Genomic DNA, 15,156 nt, shown 5'->3' with positions numbered 1-15,156 from the left:
TGAGAGTGAGATCCCAGTGGAAAGAACGGGTCATCAAAGAAGGAGGTACCTTTCTCTGAAGGGAGGAGAGAACTTCCATTTTGACTACGACCTTATCTAAGTATGATCAGAGTCGGTGAACTCAAAAGGCTTCCATAGCCTTGGCAGCTCATGACAAGAGCCTAGGGTGATTACTGATGCCATAAACAAGAGTGTCAATTTGTTAAGTCAAGAACAGGAGTCACTGTGCACTTACTCCTCATGTAGGATCTCTGTCCTTAGTGTGCTGTACATTGAGATTTAATGCTATAACTAGTACTCAAACAGTATTTTTCACTTTATGTTTCTGTGTGGGAGCAAACTGTTGAAATCTTCACTTACTATATGCTAAACTGATCTTCTGTATATAAAGAGAATGGAAAATGAATCTTGATGTGAATGGAAGGGGAGGGAGTGGGAAAGGGGAGGGTTGCAGGTGGTAGGGAAGTTATGGAGGGGGAAGCCATTGTAATCCATAAGCTGTACTTTGGAAATTTATATTCATTAAATAAAAGTTAAAAAAAAAGAAAAAAAACATAGTTAATGGTAGGAGGAAATACATCAAAATGTGATTGGTGGCTTTGTCTGGGATAGTGAGTTTGTTGTATTTATTTTTCCTTATTCAAACTTCTTACTTTCATAAGTAAGAAGAATAATCTTCAAAAAAATATTTCTTGCTGACTGCACATTGCTTTCTTTCTGCACACCTACTAGGTACTGTCAGGGTCAGAATGGGGCAACATGCTGCTTTGGGACGGCGGTCTCATCAAGGTGGAACTGTGTCGAGCTGCACGGAAGTCTTGTCACCAGGGTCCTATTAACCAGATAATGCTGGACGAGGGTGAAGTGATCACTGTTGGGTCAGATGGCTGTATCAGGGTAAGTTGTCTTGTGACTTGAGCAGTAGTACCCCCTTCTGAGACTTGGAGATCACCCAAATGGTTTTGTCAGATTTTTATTTCTCATGGTTATCAGTTTATGAAGACATCCATGATCATTTATTCCCAAGACCAATTTATTTTAAATAATGCTTCTCAGGTGATAAATATTTACATTCTTTTTTTAAAAAATTATTTATGTGAAAGGTGGAGTTACAGAGGCAGAGAGAGAGAGGGGTGGGGAGAGGTCTTCTATCCACAGGTTCACTCCCCAAATGGCCACAGTGGCCAGAGCTGGGCTGATCTGAAACCAGGAGCCTGGAGCTTCTTCCAGGTCTCCCATGTAGGTGCAGGGGCCCAAGGACTCGGACCACCCTTCACTGATTTTCCCAGACCATAGCAGGGAGCTGGATCAGACATAGAGAGCCAGGACTCAAACTGATGCCCGTATAGGATGCTGACACTTCAGGTGGCCACCTTACCCACTATGCCACAGCACCAACCCAGTATTTGCATTCTTGTCAATTAATTGACTGCATTGTAGCATTGAGACCTTTTGTTATTTTGATTCCATTGAAATAGCTTCAGAAAATGAAAACTTGTGTTAGCACTATATCAACAGTGGACACATTTGTCCTCCCAAACTGCCTGGTATGAATGGGTCATTTTCTAGGAACAAAAGTTCCAAACATCTGTTGGTTATTCTTTTACAAAGACGATTAGTTAGAAATATACTCACAGTTGTCGGCGCCGCAGCTTACTAGGGTAATCCTCCGCCTGCGGCGCCAGCACCCCAGGTTCTAGTCCTGGTTGGGGCGCCGGTTCTGTCCCGGTTGCTCCTCTTCCAGTCCAGCTCTCTGCTGTGGCCTGGAAGGCAGTGGAGGATGGCCCAAGTGCTTGGGCCCTGCACCCGCATGGGAGACCAGGAAGAAGCACCTGGCTCCTGGCTTTGGATCGGCGCAGCGCGCTGGCCATAGCAGCCATTTGAGGGGTGAAGCACCGGAAGGAAGACCTTTCTCTCTGTCTCTCTCTCTCTCTCACTGTCTAACTCTGCCTGTCAAAAAAAAAAAAAAATATATATATATATATATATATACACACACTCACAGTTGAACTGACAAAGTTTGCCTATGGATACTACACCAGGAAACTCACCTGTTTTAATTTGTATACACTATCCTGCCTGAGGCCTGGGCTAAGCTGGAACATTGCTCCAGTATCTAAGTTCTGGATTCTGTTCTGTCACACTTCTCCCACTCCCATTCACCTGTGAATGTATATCCACCTATTGCTGGCTATCCTGTAGCCTTGTGATTTGCCTTGTGGTCCCCTTTGCACATAGATTTTGTAGGATCTTTCATAGGAAAATGGTAGTGTTGTCTTATCAGAAATAAGATTGCATTAAAAGTAACATTCTGGGGCTGGCGTTTTGGCACAGCAGGTTAAGCTGCTGCCTGCAATGCTGGTATCCTAAATGGGCACTGCTTCTAGTCCCAGCCACTCCACTTCTGATCCAGCTCCCAGCTAACGAAGCTGGGAAAGTAGTGGAGGATAGCCCAAGCGCTTGGGCCCCTGCCACCCATATGGGAAGCTTGGATGGTGTTCCAGGCTCCTGGCTTCAGCCTGGCCCACCCCCACCTGTTGTGGCCATTTTGGGAGTGAACCAGTGGACGGAAGATTGATCTCTCTCTCTCTCTCTCTCTGCCTTTCAAATAAATAAATCTCAAGAAAATCATTCTGGTCACTGTATGGACACCTATTGAGTTTAGTATGTCTAATGTATTGTTTACCTCATATCTGCACAGTGTGTCTTCTTATCATTGACTTTTTGAACCCAGGAATAGGTTTTACTATTTACAATGTTAAATTTAATCTTGTTAGATTTCACACATTGCTCTGAGGATTTTTTTTGTGTTCTTTCTTTTGTCATATGATATATTTACTCTTCTCCCAAAATATGTCACCTAAAATGTCCAAATTCCAAGTGGAAAAAATCTTAAGAGAAATGAAGTTAAATATTTCAGAGTATCTCTGATTTCCAATTTCTCATCTTTTAATTCCTTCATATTGTAAATCTCTGCCTCTTTAGGAAGTACCTACGCCAACACTCAGGCATTGTCTGATTCTAGAATCTGACCATCTCCCCCACAGACACACATATACAGCTGGTTAATCCAACAGATAGCAACCGTATCCTGGGAGTTACTTTCCTGAAGTCTGAGTTATTCAGTCTAGGATAATATGGCAGAACTGTCCAGGCAGGTTTTGGCACTTCATAGGGGAAGTCCAGAGTTACTCTGCGTTAGTCAGGTGGAACTGTGCCTTCTTAGTCTTCTGTAGTATTCTGGACTCCTCTTAGAACAACATTCCTGTCAAAAAAAAAAAAAAAAAAAAGAAAGAGAAAAGAAAGAACAACATTTCCTATCTGAGGTTAATGTAAATCGTTATTAGGGAAGAGAAACATTTTCTAATGGAAACATCACCTGCAGTCTATTTTTCTCTGCCTACAATGAAGATAGTATTTGAATCTTTAAGCAACAAGGTGTGTTTTCCTGTGCAGGGGCCTACTAATCAGTGTATAGAAACAAGACTTATTGTAATGTCTTCTCAAACAACTGAGATGTTTCCTCCTCACAGCTGCTTTATAGGAAGACCTAATAGAAACCTTGGAATAAGCTTATTTGGGCCAAATTAAAATTCTTATGCAGGGCTGTATCTTTCACTAAAAGAAACTACAATAATTTATTAGACCAAATTTCAGAGGAAAATCGAGAGTTTGGGTTTTGGTTAATGCTCCAGTTACACTTACTGTTAATTTTCATGAAACAAAAAGAAATGACATTTGAAAACAATTAGAACCTTTTCTGGCTTGAGAAATAAATTAAATCACTGATTGATTAAATTATTTTCTTATTAACTTTACAAGATATGGGATTTTGAGACAATAGATACTGCTGATTCTATCGATGAAACTGGATTGTTAGAGATTGAGCCTATTAATGAACTTCAAGTAGACAAGAATGTCAACCTCTTCTCTATGATAAAAATGAATGAAACTGGAAATAACTTTTGGCTGGCTCAGGTAGGTTGTATTCTTTTCTTTTAACTCTTAAATGAACTAAATGTAAAATTAAAATAGTATAATTTATTATCTACATTGGAAGTCTGACTGTAAGTATTGTGAGATTGCTTTATCGTGGGGTTGTATTCTAAAAATATATAAAAATTTCACTTATTTAATTTGTCACACTTTAAAGTATGTGTGAGCTTTTGATATTATTTGTCCTTAACCATAGGAAGAAAAACTTTAATTTTATGAAAGTTCAAAAATGTAAGAGAAAATACTATTAAATATTTAATTTTTTAGGATGCCAATGGAGCCATATGGAAGCTTGATCTCAGTTTTTCAAATATTGTAAGTTGTTTATTTTTCTTAATTTTCCCTTTCATAATAAACACCTTTGTTATTCTTTAAAAGGGACATCATCTTTCTTCCAATTATATAATGTTTCCATGAAAAACTTGCTAAAGGGGCTGGCAGTGTGGCACAACAGGTTAAGCCACTGCTTGTGACACTGGCTTCCCACAAAGGAGTGTTGGTTCCAGTCCTCGCTCCTCTGCTTCCATCCAGTCCAGCTCCCTGATAATGTGCCTGGGAAAGCAGCAGATGATGGCCCAAGTACTGGGACCCCTGGGATACCTGGAAGGAGTTCTGGCTCAGCCTCAGCCATAGCTGCCATTTAAGGGTGAGGGGAGTGAGCCAATAGATACAAGATACCTCTCTATATATCACTCTGCCTTTCAAATAAATAAAATAAAATAAAATAAAATAAAATAAAAACTTGTTCAACATACTATATTCCTGAGAATTCATTCTTCTCTCTCCCCATTTCTTTCTCATTATGACTTTGCATAAAAAATGATCTCAGCAAAATTTACCAGAAACATAGCAATGACATTGTGTGGTGCTTTGCACTTTTCGTAAATGTATGTAGTTTTTATTTATATTATCTCATGATCCTTACAACTACCCTGATTGTAGGTAGGCAGCTGCCATTTTCTCATATGATGATGAAGAAATGGAAACTAGCATTTGAAATAACTTGTGTGCAAAGTAATACAGCCATTATGTGCAAAACCAAGATTCTTTGTTTCTCCTAAATCCAAAGTCCAGTGCTTTTTCTAACCTATTATCATTTTAAAAAAATTCTGTTCAAATAAACTCAATTAAGATCACACAGGTATTAGAAGGTTCTATTTGCATTTCTCTTTGAGATCCAGTGAATTGTCTGTCTGTTCTCAGACCCAGGATCCAGAATGCCTCTTCTCCTTCCATTCTGGAGCTATTGAAGCGTTGGCCCTTTCTCCTCTCACTTATCTCATGGCCACAACTGCCCTGGATTGTAAGTAGGAACTCTTAAGGAAAATATCTGACCTTGGCTTGTTTTACTTTGAATAAAAATTTTATGTGTTTGAGTGAAAACATCTGGGAAGTTTCAAAAACAGGAAGCCTCCTGAGTGCAAGTGAGGTGAGCTGTTGCAAAGTGGAGAAGGCTCAGAATGCAAGAGCTATGTATTCGTGAAAATGCTATTCATTTTAATATGATCCAAATTTGTACATTTCCTACTCTTTCTATTTCGTTTCTTCCTTCTTAACTTAGGGTAAATCTGTGTGCGCTATGCAAGGTGACGTTGATTCATCAGTCAATTGTCAGTTGTCATCATTGTGATGTCTAATAATGAATTATTTATTTAAGGGTAGACATGGAAATTTTTGACTAAAGAAAGGGTATTGATGATCAGTTGACTTAGTTATGTATAAAATTTTTATTATAATACTCAACATGTAGAAAGTAAGCCAAGATTATCTTAAATGATATTATATATAAATAACTTGTTTCCTTTAAAACTGTATTTCTGTAGGCTCTGTTCGAATTTATGACTTTGCTAGCAAAACTCCTTTGGTTCATATGAAATTCAAGCAAGGAGGTACTACCCTTGCTTGGGTACCCCGAATGGTAAGTTTGTTGTTATAATGAACTTATATCAGAATTTATTGGTAAACATGGTATATCAGTGCTATTTCTTAGAAATATTGATATTTTATGATTTGGAATTTTAGAGAACACAAAATTTTAATTTGTTTCACTCACAATGTGATAGAAATTATATCATGACCTCACTATTCGTATGGTTTAGAGTCTGTTTTTAATGAAAATTTTGTTTTTATTCTACCTGCAGATTAGTAATAGTTCTGAATTACAAAATAGCTATACAATACGACTTTGTATATCTAGCCTCTATGCATCTAACTGTGATTTCATTCATCTCATTAATATTTCCAAAATGCCTACAATGTTGTGGCCTGTGTTCTAGATTCTGGGAATGTAGCAGTGAAGAAAAACACAAAAATATTTGCCTTTATGGACCTATAGTGGGACTGAGGCAGAGACAGACAGTAAAAAAAAATACATAATAAAATATATGTTAGGAGAAATAATAATCAGCTATAAAATATATTAGTTAGGGAGGCCAGTGTTGTGGAGTAGCCAGTTAATCTGTTGCTTATAATGCTGGCATCCCATATCTGACTGCTGGCTTGAGTGCTGGCTACTCCAATCCTGATTCAGCTTCCTACTGATGCACCTGGGAATGCAGCAGATGATTGCCCAAGTGCTTGGGCCCCTGCCACCCCTGTGGGAAACCTGAATGGAGTTCCTAGCTCCTGGCTTCTGCCTGGCCAAGCCCTGGCTGTTGCCTCCAAGGTGCGTTAGCAGGAAACTGAATTGGAAAAAGAAAAGGGACTCCATCTCAGACAGTCTGATATGAAGTGTGGGCATCCCAAGTACAGCTTAACCCACTGTGCCCCAGTCACACACTTCTTACTTGATGGCTCAAGGTGCCAAAGGCTATTGTTTCAACAAACAAGGCAGAAACTGATGGCCTTTTATGCCCCAATCTCGGAGGTTAAATGACCACTTCTGTCATACTCCACTGAGTGAAGCAACCAGTCACCAGCCCTACCCAAATTCAACAGGATGAGGCTTAATCTGTATTCCCACAGGAGACCATGTCAGTGAATTTGTAGCCATATTTAAAAAATGCTATGAGTATTCTGTAGAGTGTTTAGTACTTACTGTTTTTAGTTGAAATACAAGAGAAAAAAGTGTTTCAGGCTAAAAAAGATGTGCGTATGACTGAGACGGAGGGAAATTTCACAATGGAATCAAACCAGAAGGAGAACCCAGAGCAGGGAACATAGCCAGCACAATGAGGAAACTAGAATAAGTGGAAACAACAGAGCCTTGGGATTGGCAGACCTGGCTTACTCGGCTCCCTAATCTATTTACACTGCTACTTGAAGTTTGGAGTACCATCCGTGTAGTTAAATCATTTATTCAGGCGGGTATGTGATGTTCTCAGAATGTTTCTGTTGCGTCCAAGTAAGGAGCTCAGGCTCTGAGGCTAGTGTGTAATGGCCCTTTCTCCTTACCCCCTTTCTGGACATCACACAAGTTAAGTGTCATCTCCTCTGTATGGCCCTCAGTGAACCCACCTTCAAGTAGAGATAGGTCCTTCTGCCTCTGTGACTTTCCCCCCGAAAGCTGTGTACTCTATGTACGTCTTAGAACACTTAGCCACAGCATACTAAGAATATTGCTTAATTGTGTGATTTTTCCCACTAAGCTCTATGTACTGACAACCATTCTTCCTGGCACCTCCACTGGGTCTAGAGTTACTGGTACATTTAGGCACTTGGTAAATGTTTGTTGAATGAACAACACTCAGCTGGAGAAGAATGGAAGTACCCTTTTCTTATTCATGAGTTCCTCATAACATTCTGGCTTCATCCTGAATGCCTTCCAAGGTTTAGTACATTTCAGACATTGCTGGCTTTGTATCTTCAGCCCAGACTTCCCCTTCAGCCACAGACTATACTGCATTTTGACAACTCAGAGGGACTCAAGGTGCTGAGACTAAATTCATGATCTGCCCATTGCCTGCCATCCCTCTCTCCACTGCAATAGAAACAACAAATTACAGCCTCACCTAGCTCTCTTGCAGCATTTCCTGGCTCAGAAAGTGCTATTGTCATTCACTCTTTCTTTCTATTTTTTTTAAAGATTTTTATTTATTTATTTGAGAGGTAGAATTATAGACAGTGAGAGGGAGAGACAGAGAGAATGGTCTCCCATCCACTGGTTCACTCCCCAAATGGCCGCAACGGCCAGAGCTGTGCCGATCCAAAGCCAGGAGCCAGGAGCTTCTTCTGGGTCTCCCAAGCGGGTGCAGGGGCCCAAGGGCTTGGGCCATCTTCTACTGCTTTCCCAGGCCATAGCAGAGAGCTGGATGGGAAGAGGAGCAGCCTAGAACCGGCACCCATATGGGAAGCCAGCGCCTCAGACGGAGGATTAACCTACTGTGCCACAGTGCCAGCCCCTATCATTCACTCTTGACATTTCCCTTTGCCCCATTCCCCAAATTCAGGCATTACCAACCATGGCCATTATGCCTGTTTATTTCTTAAAGATTTATTTTATTTATTTGAAAGATAGAGTTACTGAGAGGGGGAGAGACAGAGGTCTTCCATTCACTGGTTCACTGCCCCAATGGTCACAATAGCTGGCGCTGTGCCAGACCAATGCCAGAAGCCAGGAGCTTCTTCTGGGTCTTCCACATGGGTGCAGGGGTCCAAGGACCTGGGCCATCCTCTGCTGCTTTCCCAGGCACGTTAGCAGGGAACAAGATTGGAAATGGAGCAACCAGTACTTGAACTGGTGCCCATATGGGATTCTGACATTGCAGGTGGCAGATTAACCAGCTTTGCCACAGTGTTGGTCTCCCATAAAACTGTATCTAAAATATGTCCACATCCCTCATGTCCACTATGCTATCTCAGACCATGTGGCTGTGTCAGTTCTCCTGAAGTGCAGCAGCCATCTTTTTTTTTTTTAACTTTTATTTAATGAATATAAATTTCCAAAGTACAGCTTATGGATTACAATGGCTTCCCCCCATAACGTCCCTCCCACCTGCAACCCTCCCCTTATCCACTCCCTCTCCCCTTCCATTCACATCAAGATTCATTTTCATTTCTCTTTATATACAAAAGATCAGTTTAGCATATAGTAAGTAAACATTTCAACAGTTTGCTCCCACACAGAAACATAAAGTGAAAAATACTGTTTGAGTACTAGTTATAGCATTAAATCTCAATGTACAGCACACTAAGGACAGAGATCCTACATGAGGAGTAAGTGCACAGTGACTCCTGTTCTTGACTTAACAAATTGACACTCTTGTTTATGGCATCAGTAATCACCCTAGGCTCTTGTCATGAGCTGCCAAGGCTATGGAAGCCTTTTGAGTTTACTGACTCTGATCATATTTAGACAAGGCCATGGTCAAAGTGGAAGTTCTCTCCTCCCTTCAGAGAAAGGTACCTCCTTCTTTGATGACCCGTTCTTTCCACTGGGATCTCACTCGCAGAGATCTTTCATTTAGTTTTTTTTTTTTTTCCCCCAGAGTGTCTTGGCTTTCCATGCCTGAAATACTCTCATGGGCTTTTCAGCTGGATCCATATGCTTTAAGGGCTGATTCTGAGGCCAGAGTGCTGTTTAGGACATCTGCCATTCTATGGGTCTGCTGTGTATCTCACTTCCCATGTTGGATCGTTCTCTCCCTTTTTTATTCTATCAGCTAGTGTTTGCAGACACTAGTCTTGTTTATGTGATCCCTTTGACTCTTAGTCCTATCATTATGATCAATTGTGAACAGAAATTGATCACTTGGACTAGTGAGATGGCATTGGTACATGCCACCTTGATGGGACTGAATTGGAATCCCCTGGTATGTTTCTAACTCTACCGTTTGAGGTAAGTCAGCTTGAGCATGTCCCGAGCAGCCATCTCTTAAAAGGTCTTTTATAAGGGTTCCCCGCATCCTATCTACACCATATCAGATCCGTGTTCTACACTGCAGAGACAATGAAATTTTTAAATCAGCGGATCTTGAGCATTTCATACCCTGTCCACGTAACCCCAAACTAAAAGCCTTTTGATGAGTTCCCATTGCTCTCAGGAGAAAGGCATCCTTAATGTGACATGAAGTCCATTTCATAATTTGGTCCCAGCTATCTCCCTCTCTAGCCTCTTGTAGTATGGCTCCCTCACTCTAGTGTGATTTAGTTAAACTAACTTTCCTGGGCTGTGTTCTTTCTTTCCACAGGATCTTTGCACAGGCTATATTCTCACCTGGGATAATTTCTCCTTCCTGTACCTAGTTAATTTCTGAGCATCCTTCTGATCTCAGGTTCGCTATCTCTTCCTTAGGGAATCTCTTAGTCTAAGTTAACTTTCTTTGTTATATGCTCTCCAAAAATACATTTCTTCCTTTTACACTTTTTTCGTTCATAATTTCACAGTTTTTTGTGTGATGGTTGATGTCTGTTCCCTGCACTAGACCATAAACTCTGTGAAACCAGAGACGGAGTCTGTGTACGTTCACCAGTAGGTTGCTGGTGTGTGGTTGGCAGACTTCTGCTGGTGTTTGCTCATTTAGGGTGTGAATTGCTATCATTTACCCTTCCTGTGGTCATTAGTGCTAAGGAACTGTCTTGGGATAGAAGGAGGTTACCAGAAACTGGCATGCAGAATTGGTATAGTGGCCCAAGTTAAATTACCTAAGACTAAATAAAATACAGAGTTATTTGTTATGCAACACAACTTTGTTAATTAATTTCAGGTCTCTGATATTTAATTCTTTTCCAAGGTAAGCTACACTGGAGCACAAATTATTGTGGGATTTGAAGATGGAGTTGTTCGAATCCTTGAACTTTATGATCCAAAAGGTCTCACAATTTTTGCAGGACGGAAGAAAGTTTTGGATGCAGATATTTCCTTGAAATATGTTTTTAAACCCCACACTGATCGTGTCACTGCTTTAGCTTATGAACGTGATGGAGAAATTCTAGCTACAGGAGTAAGCAGTAGATTTCCTTTTGTTTCCTATTGAAATGTCATGGTTAAATTTGCCTTTTACATCTGCCTGTTTGATTATAGCTTATTTAGTGAAATTTATTTTCTAAGAAAAAATACATAGTTTACGTTTTTTGCATTCATATTCTTTCATTGTATTCTGCATATGGCATTTTAAAAGTCTTATGAATTGAGTTCTAATGCTTATTTTAAATCAATAGAAATTTCATCTGGGAGTCACGCTAGATATATTATTTGTAATCAGTATTTCTATAAATGAAAAGAATAACTATGTAAATTCCTTATGCATTCATGGGTGAGCATATATATTTGGAATTATTTATAATTAAGTTATATAAATTATAAGTAAATAAGTATAGTGATCACATTTTCAAACCACACACTGGAGCACATGGGGAAAATGAACATGAATTGTCTCAGAATAATCTGTGTTATGTGACCTTTGTAGATATAAATGTATTTTAATAGCATTGTAAATATTATTAAGTGCTTTTTTTGTGCTCTGTGGACTTGATTTCCTAATAATATACATTTGGTGGGTGTGTCTCTTCTTTCTTAGAGTAAAGATCATACTGTCTTCTTCTTTGAAGTGGAAAAGGATTATAAGCCAATTGGTTATATTAACACTCCAGGACCTGTTATCCAGTTAATGTGGTCTACAATCTCTCATGTAAGTCATTATTCATCTTCATGCTTAGCTTTCAGTTAGTCATAGTAAAGTGATCTTTGTACATAGAGAAAAACAGGTAGAATTATGAGCCCTACTCTTTAGTCCTCCAGCAGGGGGACGGGAATGTGACAATGGAACGCCCAGGTGGCTACTGCTCCTCTAGGTCAGTGAAGCATCCCTCAGCTCTGCACTCCCCTCGACACCATTCTTCTCTGCCATGCTCTAATTAGTTGTCCCTGATTTCCTCTCAGAGCACAGTGTTATGTCAGGCTCTGCATCAACAATGGTGACCGTTGGCCAGATACACAACATGTTATAGTACTTTGGCTTGGATTAGTTAGTCTGTGTTTCCAAAAGTCAGAAGCTCAGTTCCAAGATCTGAATGTACTTTTTCTTTCTTTCTTTACTTCTGCTTCACCTTCAATCCACCTCTTATTTTCTTTTCTAGTCTTCCATTATTTCTTTTGTAACAATTAGTAATTCAGGATTGATTATGAACGCCATTCAGTATCTCAACTTGGCTAAGTGTGAGTGTAGAATAATGAAATCAGCTAAATATTGATTTAATGTCTAAATGAAGTGTTATACTAAGTAGGTGTCAGGATAATGATACTGATGAACTACATAAAAGTACTCTCGGGATTATTAAGCTAACAATGCTAATCTACTTTAAGCTCTTTTTTTTTTTTTTTTTTTTTTTAACACGCAGATTTAGACAGTGAGAGAGAGACAGAGAGAAAGGTCTTCCATTTCTGTTGGTTCATCCCCGAAATGGCCGCTACGGCCAGAGCACTGCAGCCAGCGTGCTGCGCCGATCTGAACCCATGAGCCAGGTGCTTCCTCCTGGTCTCCCATGCGGGGTGCAGGGCCCAAGCACCTGGACCATCCTCCACTGCACTCCCGGGCCACAGAAGAGAGCTGGCCTGGAAGAGGGGCAACCGGGACAGAATCCAGCGCCCCAACCGCAGGCCGAGGATTAGCCTAGTGAGCCGGGGCACCAGCCTACTTTAAGCTCTTCTAAAGAAAAGGGCAATAGAAATGTTGGTATTATTTAGAAAAAAATACCTTTTAAAATTAATCAGCAGATATTCATTGTTTCCATCTTTACTAGGCACTGTGGTAGATTGTGTGGTGCAAAACAATCTCTGTTCTCATGAAGAAAAAATACAGATGCTGAAAATTTTAAATAACTGAACAATGAAAGAGTTCATGAGGAATTGGTGACTAAAATATCAGTGGTGTCAACAATGCCTGTTGTGAATTTAGAGCAGGAACTGGTCATGAAATGGAGAAGTTAAAATGAGTAATTATTTTGTATTATTGTACCTTAATTTTGAGAAATCGCTAGAATGTAGGCAGGAAGTAGGTACGAGTGTTTCAGGCTCAGGGAATGATAGCTGCAAAGGAAGCTGTGAGTGAAAGCATGAATATTTGTATCACGACATAGAACAGTATGTACAGCCTTCAGTTATTTCCCTAGACACAGTGTTTGAAAACAAACCAATATTTGCCCTGGGGTCATGATCATGGGCAGGAAAGGAGTGAGTATAACTGTATAAGAGTAACTAGGGGTTGTTTTCTTCACCAGGAGATAGTTTTGTGTCTCAATTGCCATGATGAGTACATGAATCTTCACCTGTGGTAAAACGACCAGGAACAATACACACATTCTATGTCAATTTTTTGAATTTGGTATAGTTGCATAGATCTAACCAATCGTAGAAACTGGGGAAAATATACATGATGCCTCTGCAGCTGTATTTTCAAAATCATGTGAATCATAATTATTTCAAAATAAGAAGTTCAAAAAATGAAAGGCAGGCATACAAGACTAAAAAACTAGCATAATTCAAAAGTCATTTCTAATAAACAGTGGCCTTGGGCCCCTGCACCCACATGGGAGACCCAGAAGAAGCTCCTGGCTCCTGGCTTTGGATCAGCATCACTGTGGCCATTGCAACCAACTGGGGAGTGAACCAGTAGATGGAAGACCTCTCTCTCTCTTTCTCTCTCTCTGCCTTTCCTTTTCTCTCTCTGTAACTCTGACTTTCAAATAAATAAATATTTGAAATAAATATTTGAAAGTCAGAGTTACAGAGAGAGAGAAGGAAAGGCAGAGGGTGGGAAAGAGGGAGGAAAGGAGAGAGAGGAGTGGGGGAAAATATCTTCCATCTGCTGCCTCCTTACCCAAATGGTCACAATGGCCAGGGCTGGTCCAGGCCAAAGAGAAGAGCATGGAACTCCATCTGGATCTCCTGCTTCTTTCCCAGACACATTAGCAGGCAGCTGGATCAGAAGCAGAGAAGCCGGGACTTGAACCACTTCGTACGTAACCTTCTGTGCCACAACATCAGTCCCTACAGTTTCTCTTAAGAAATGATCTTTCTGTTGCCTTGTTGTAATTGCCAAAATTGGAAGCTCAAAAGTTATTCTAGTCTCTTCCATACCTCTAACCACCTTGACTTTCAATGGTTCAGATAGCCTTGTTGATTTTGCATCCTAAACATATATTGGATCTGTTTCCTCACTGTTACATGCATTATGCTTTTGAACTTCATTTCCTCTGCATAAAATGGCCTCCTTCCTCATCATCCCAGCACATACACTCATTAGTTTTAAACACACACACACATACACACACAAATTACAAGTATTTTATTAAGGATTTTTTGCATCTATTTTTGTAGGAAAGTGATAATTCCACCCTTTTGTATTGTGCTTGCTAGTTTTGAAATCTATAAGGAAATAATGAGTTGCACAACATCATAGACCAAATGGACGTTAACAGGCATTTTCAGAAAATTCCACCAACAGCAGACTGTTTCTTTAGTGGAGTATTAAAGATATGCATCTCAAAAGTGAGGGAGAGAAGGGGGAAAGGGAGCGGGAGAGAGATGGGGGACAGAGGGAAGGAGAAAAGTAATATCATTACATCACTTGTACCTATTAACTACATTGAACCTATTAAAAAACTAAAAATAAATAAGTAAAACTACATTCAATTCCATTTAAAAAGATGTATTTTATTTGTTTGAAAGGCAGATTTGCAGAGAGTGAGAGAGACACAGAAATCTTGCATTTACTGGTTCACTCTCCAAATGGCCACAAGGGCCAGGGCTGGGCCAGGTTGAAGCCAGAAGCCTGGAACTCCATCCTGGACTCCCACATGGGTGGCAGGGGCCCAAGATCTTGGTCCATCCTCTTCCACTGCTATCCCAGGCATACTAGTAGGAAGGTAGATGGGAAGTGGAGCAGTGGGGTTCATACAGGATGTCAACATTTTAGGTGGTGGCTTAACCCCCTGTGCCACAATGTTGTTCCCTACATTCTAACTTCTTTATTTTTTGGACAGGCAGAGTGGACAGTGAGAGAGAGAGAGACAGAGAGAAATGTCTTCCTTTCTACCGTTGGTTCACCCTCCAATGGCCGCCGTGGCCAGCACTGCTGCTGGTGCATTGCGCTGATCTGAAGCCAGGAGCCAGGTGCTTCTCCTGGTCTCCCATGTTGGTGCAGGACCCAAGGACTTGGGCCATCCTCCACTGCACTCCCGGGCCACAGCAGAGAGCTGGCCTGGAAGAGGGGCAACTGGGAC

The 15,156-nt window shown here is 40.5% G+C and overlaps 1 protein-coding gene across 7 annotated transcripts in view; it reads left to right on the top strand.

Annotated features, from left to right (window-relative positions):
• The window catches only part of CFAP44 (cilia and flagella associated protein 44), a 133,890-nt gene that overhangs the window by 45,676 nt on the left and 73,058 nt on the right, over window positions 1-15,156 (top strand). For all 7 annotated transcript variants that reach the window (XR_011387872.1, XR_011387873.1, XR_011387874.1 and 4 more), the window contains 7 exons: window positions 733-897; window positions 3,823-3,978; window positions 4,264-4,311; window positions 5,200-5,299; window positions 5,820-5,914; window positions 10,668-10,877; window positions 11,454-11,564. Coding sequence is in view for 4 of the 7 variants with exons in the window: in XM_070072116.1 (XP_069928217.1) it covers window positions 733-897; window positions 3,823-3,978; window positions 4,264-4,311; window positions 5,200-5,299; window positions 5,820-5,914; window positions 10,668-10,877; window positions 11,454-11,564 (885 nt within the window). In the remaining 3 variants the exon portion in view is untranslated. The remainder of the gene's footprint in view (window positions 1-732; window positions 898-3,822; window positions 3,979-4,263; window positions 4,312-5,199; window positions 5,300-5,819; window positions 5,915-10,667; window positions 10,878-11,453; window positions 11,565-15,156) is intronic.

The sequence above is a fragment of the Oryctolagus cuniculus genome, chromosome 4 (genome assembly GCF_964237555.1).
Source record: "Oryctolagus cuniculus chromosome 4, mOryCun1.1, whole genome shotgun sequence".
NCBI classification, from domain to species: domain Eukaryota; kingdom Metazoa; phylum Chordata; class Mammalia; order Lagomorpha; family Leporidae; genus Oryctolagus; species Oryctolagus cuniculus.
The sequence above is the reverse complement of the archived record's forward strand: the minus strand, read 5'-3'. Positions and strand labels throughout refer to the sequence as shown.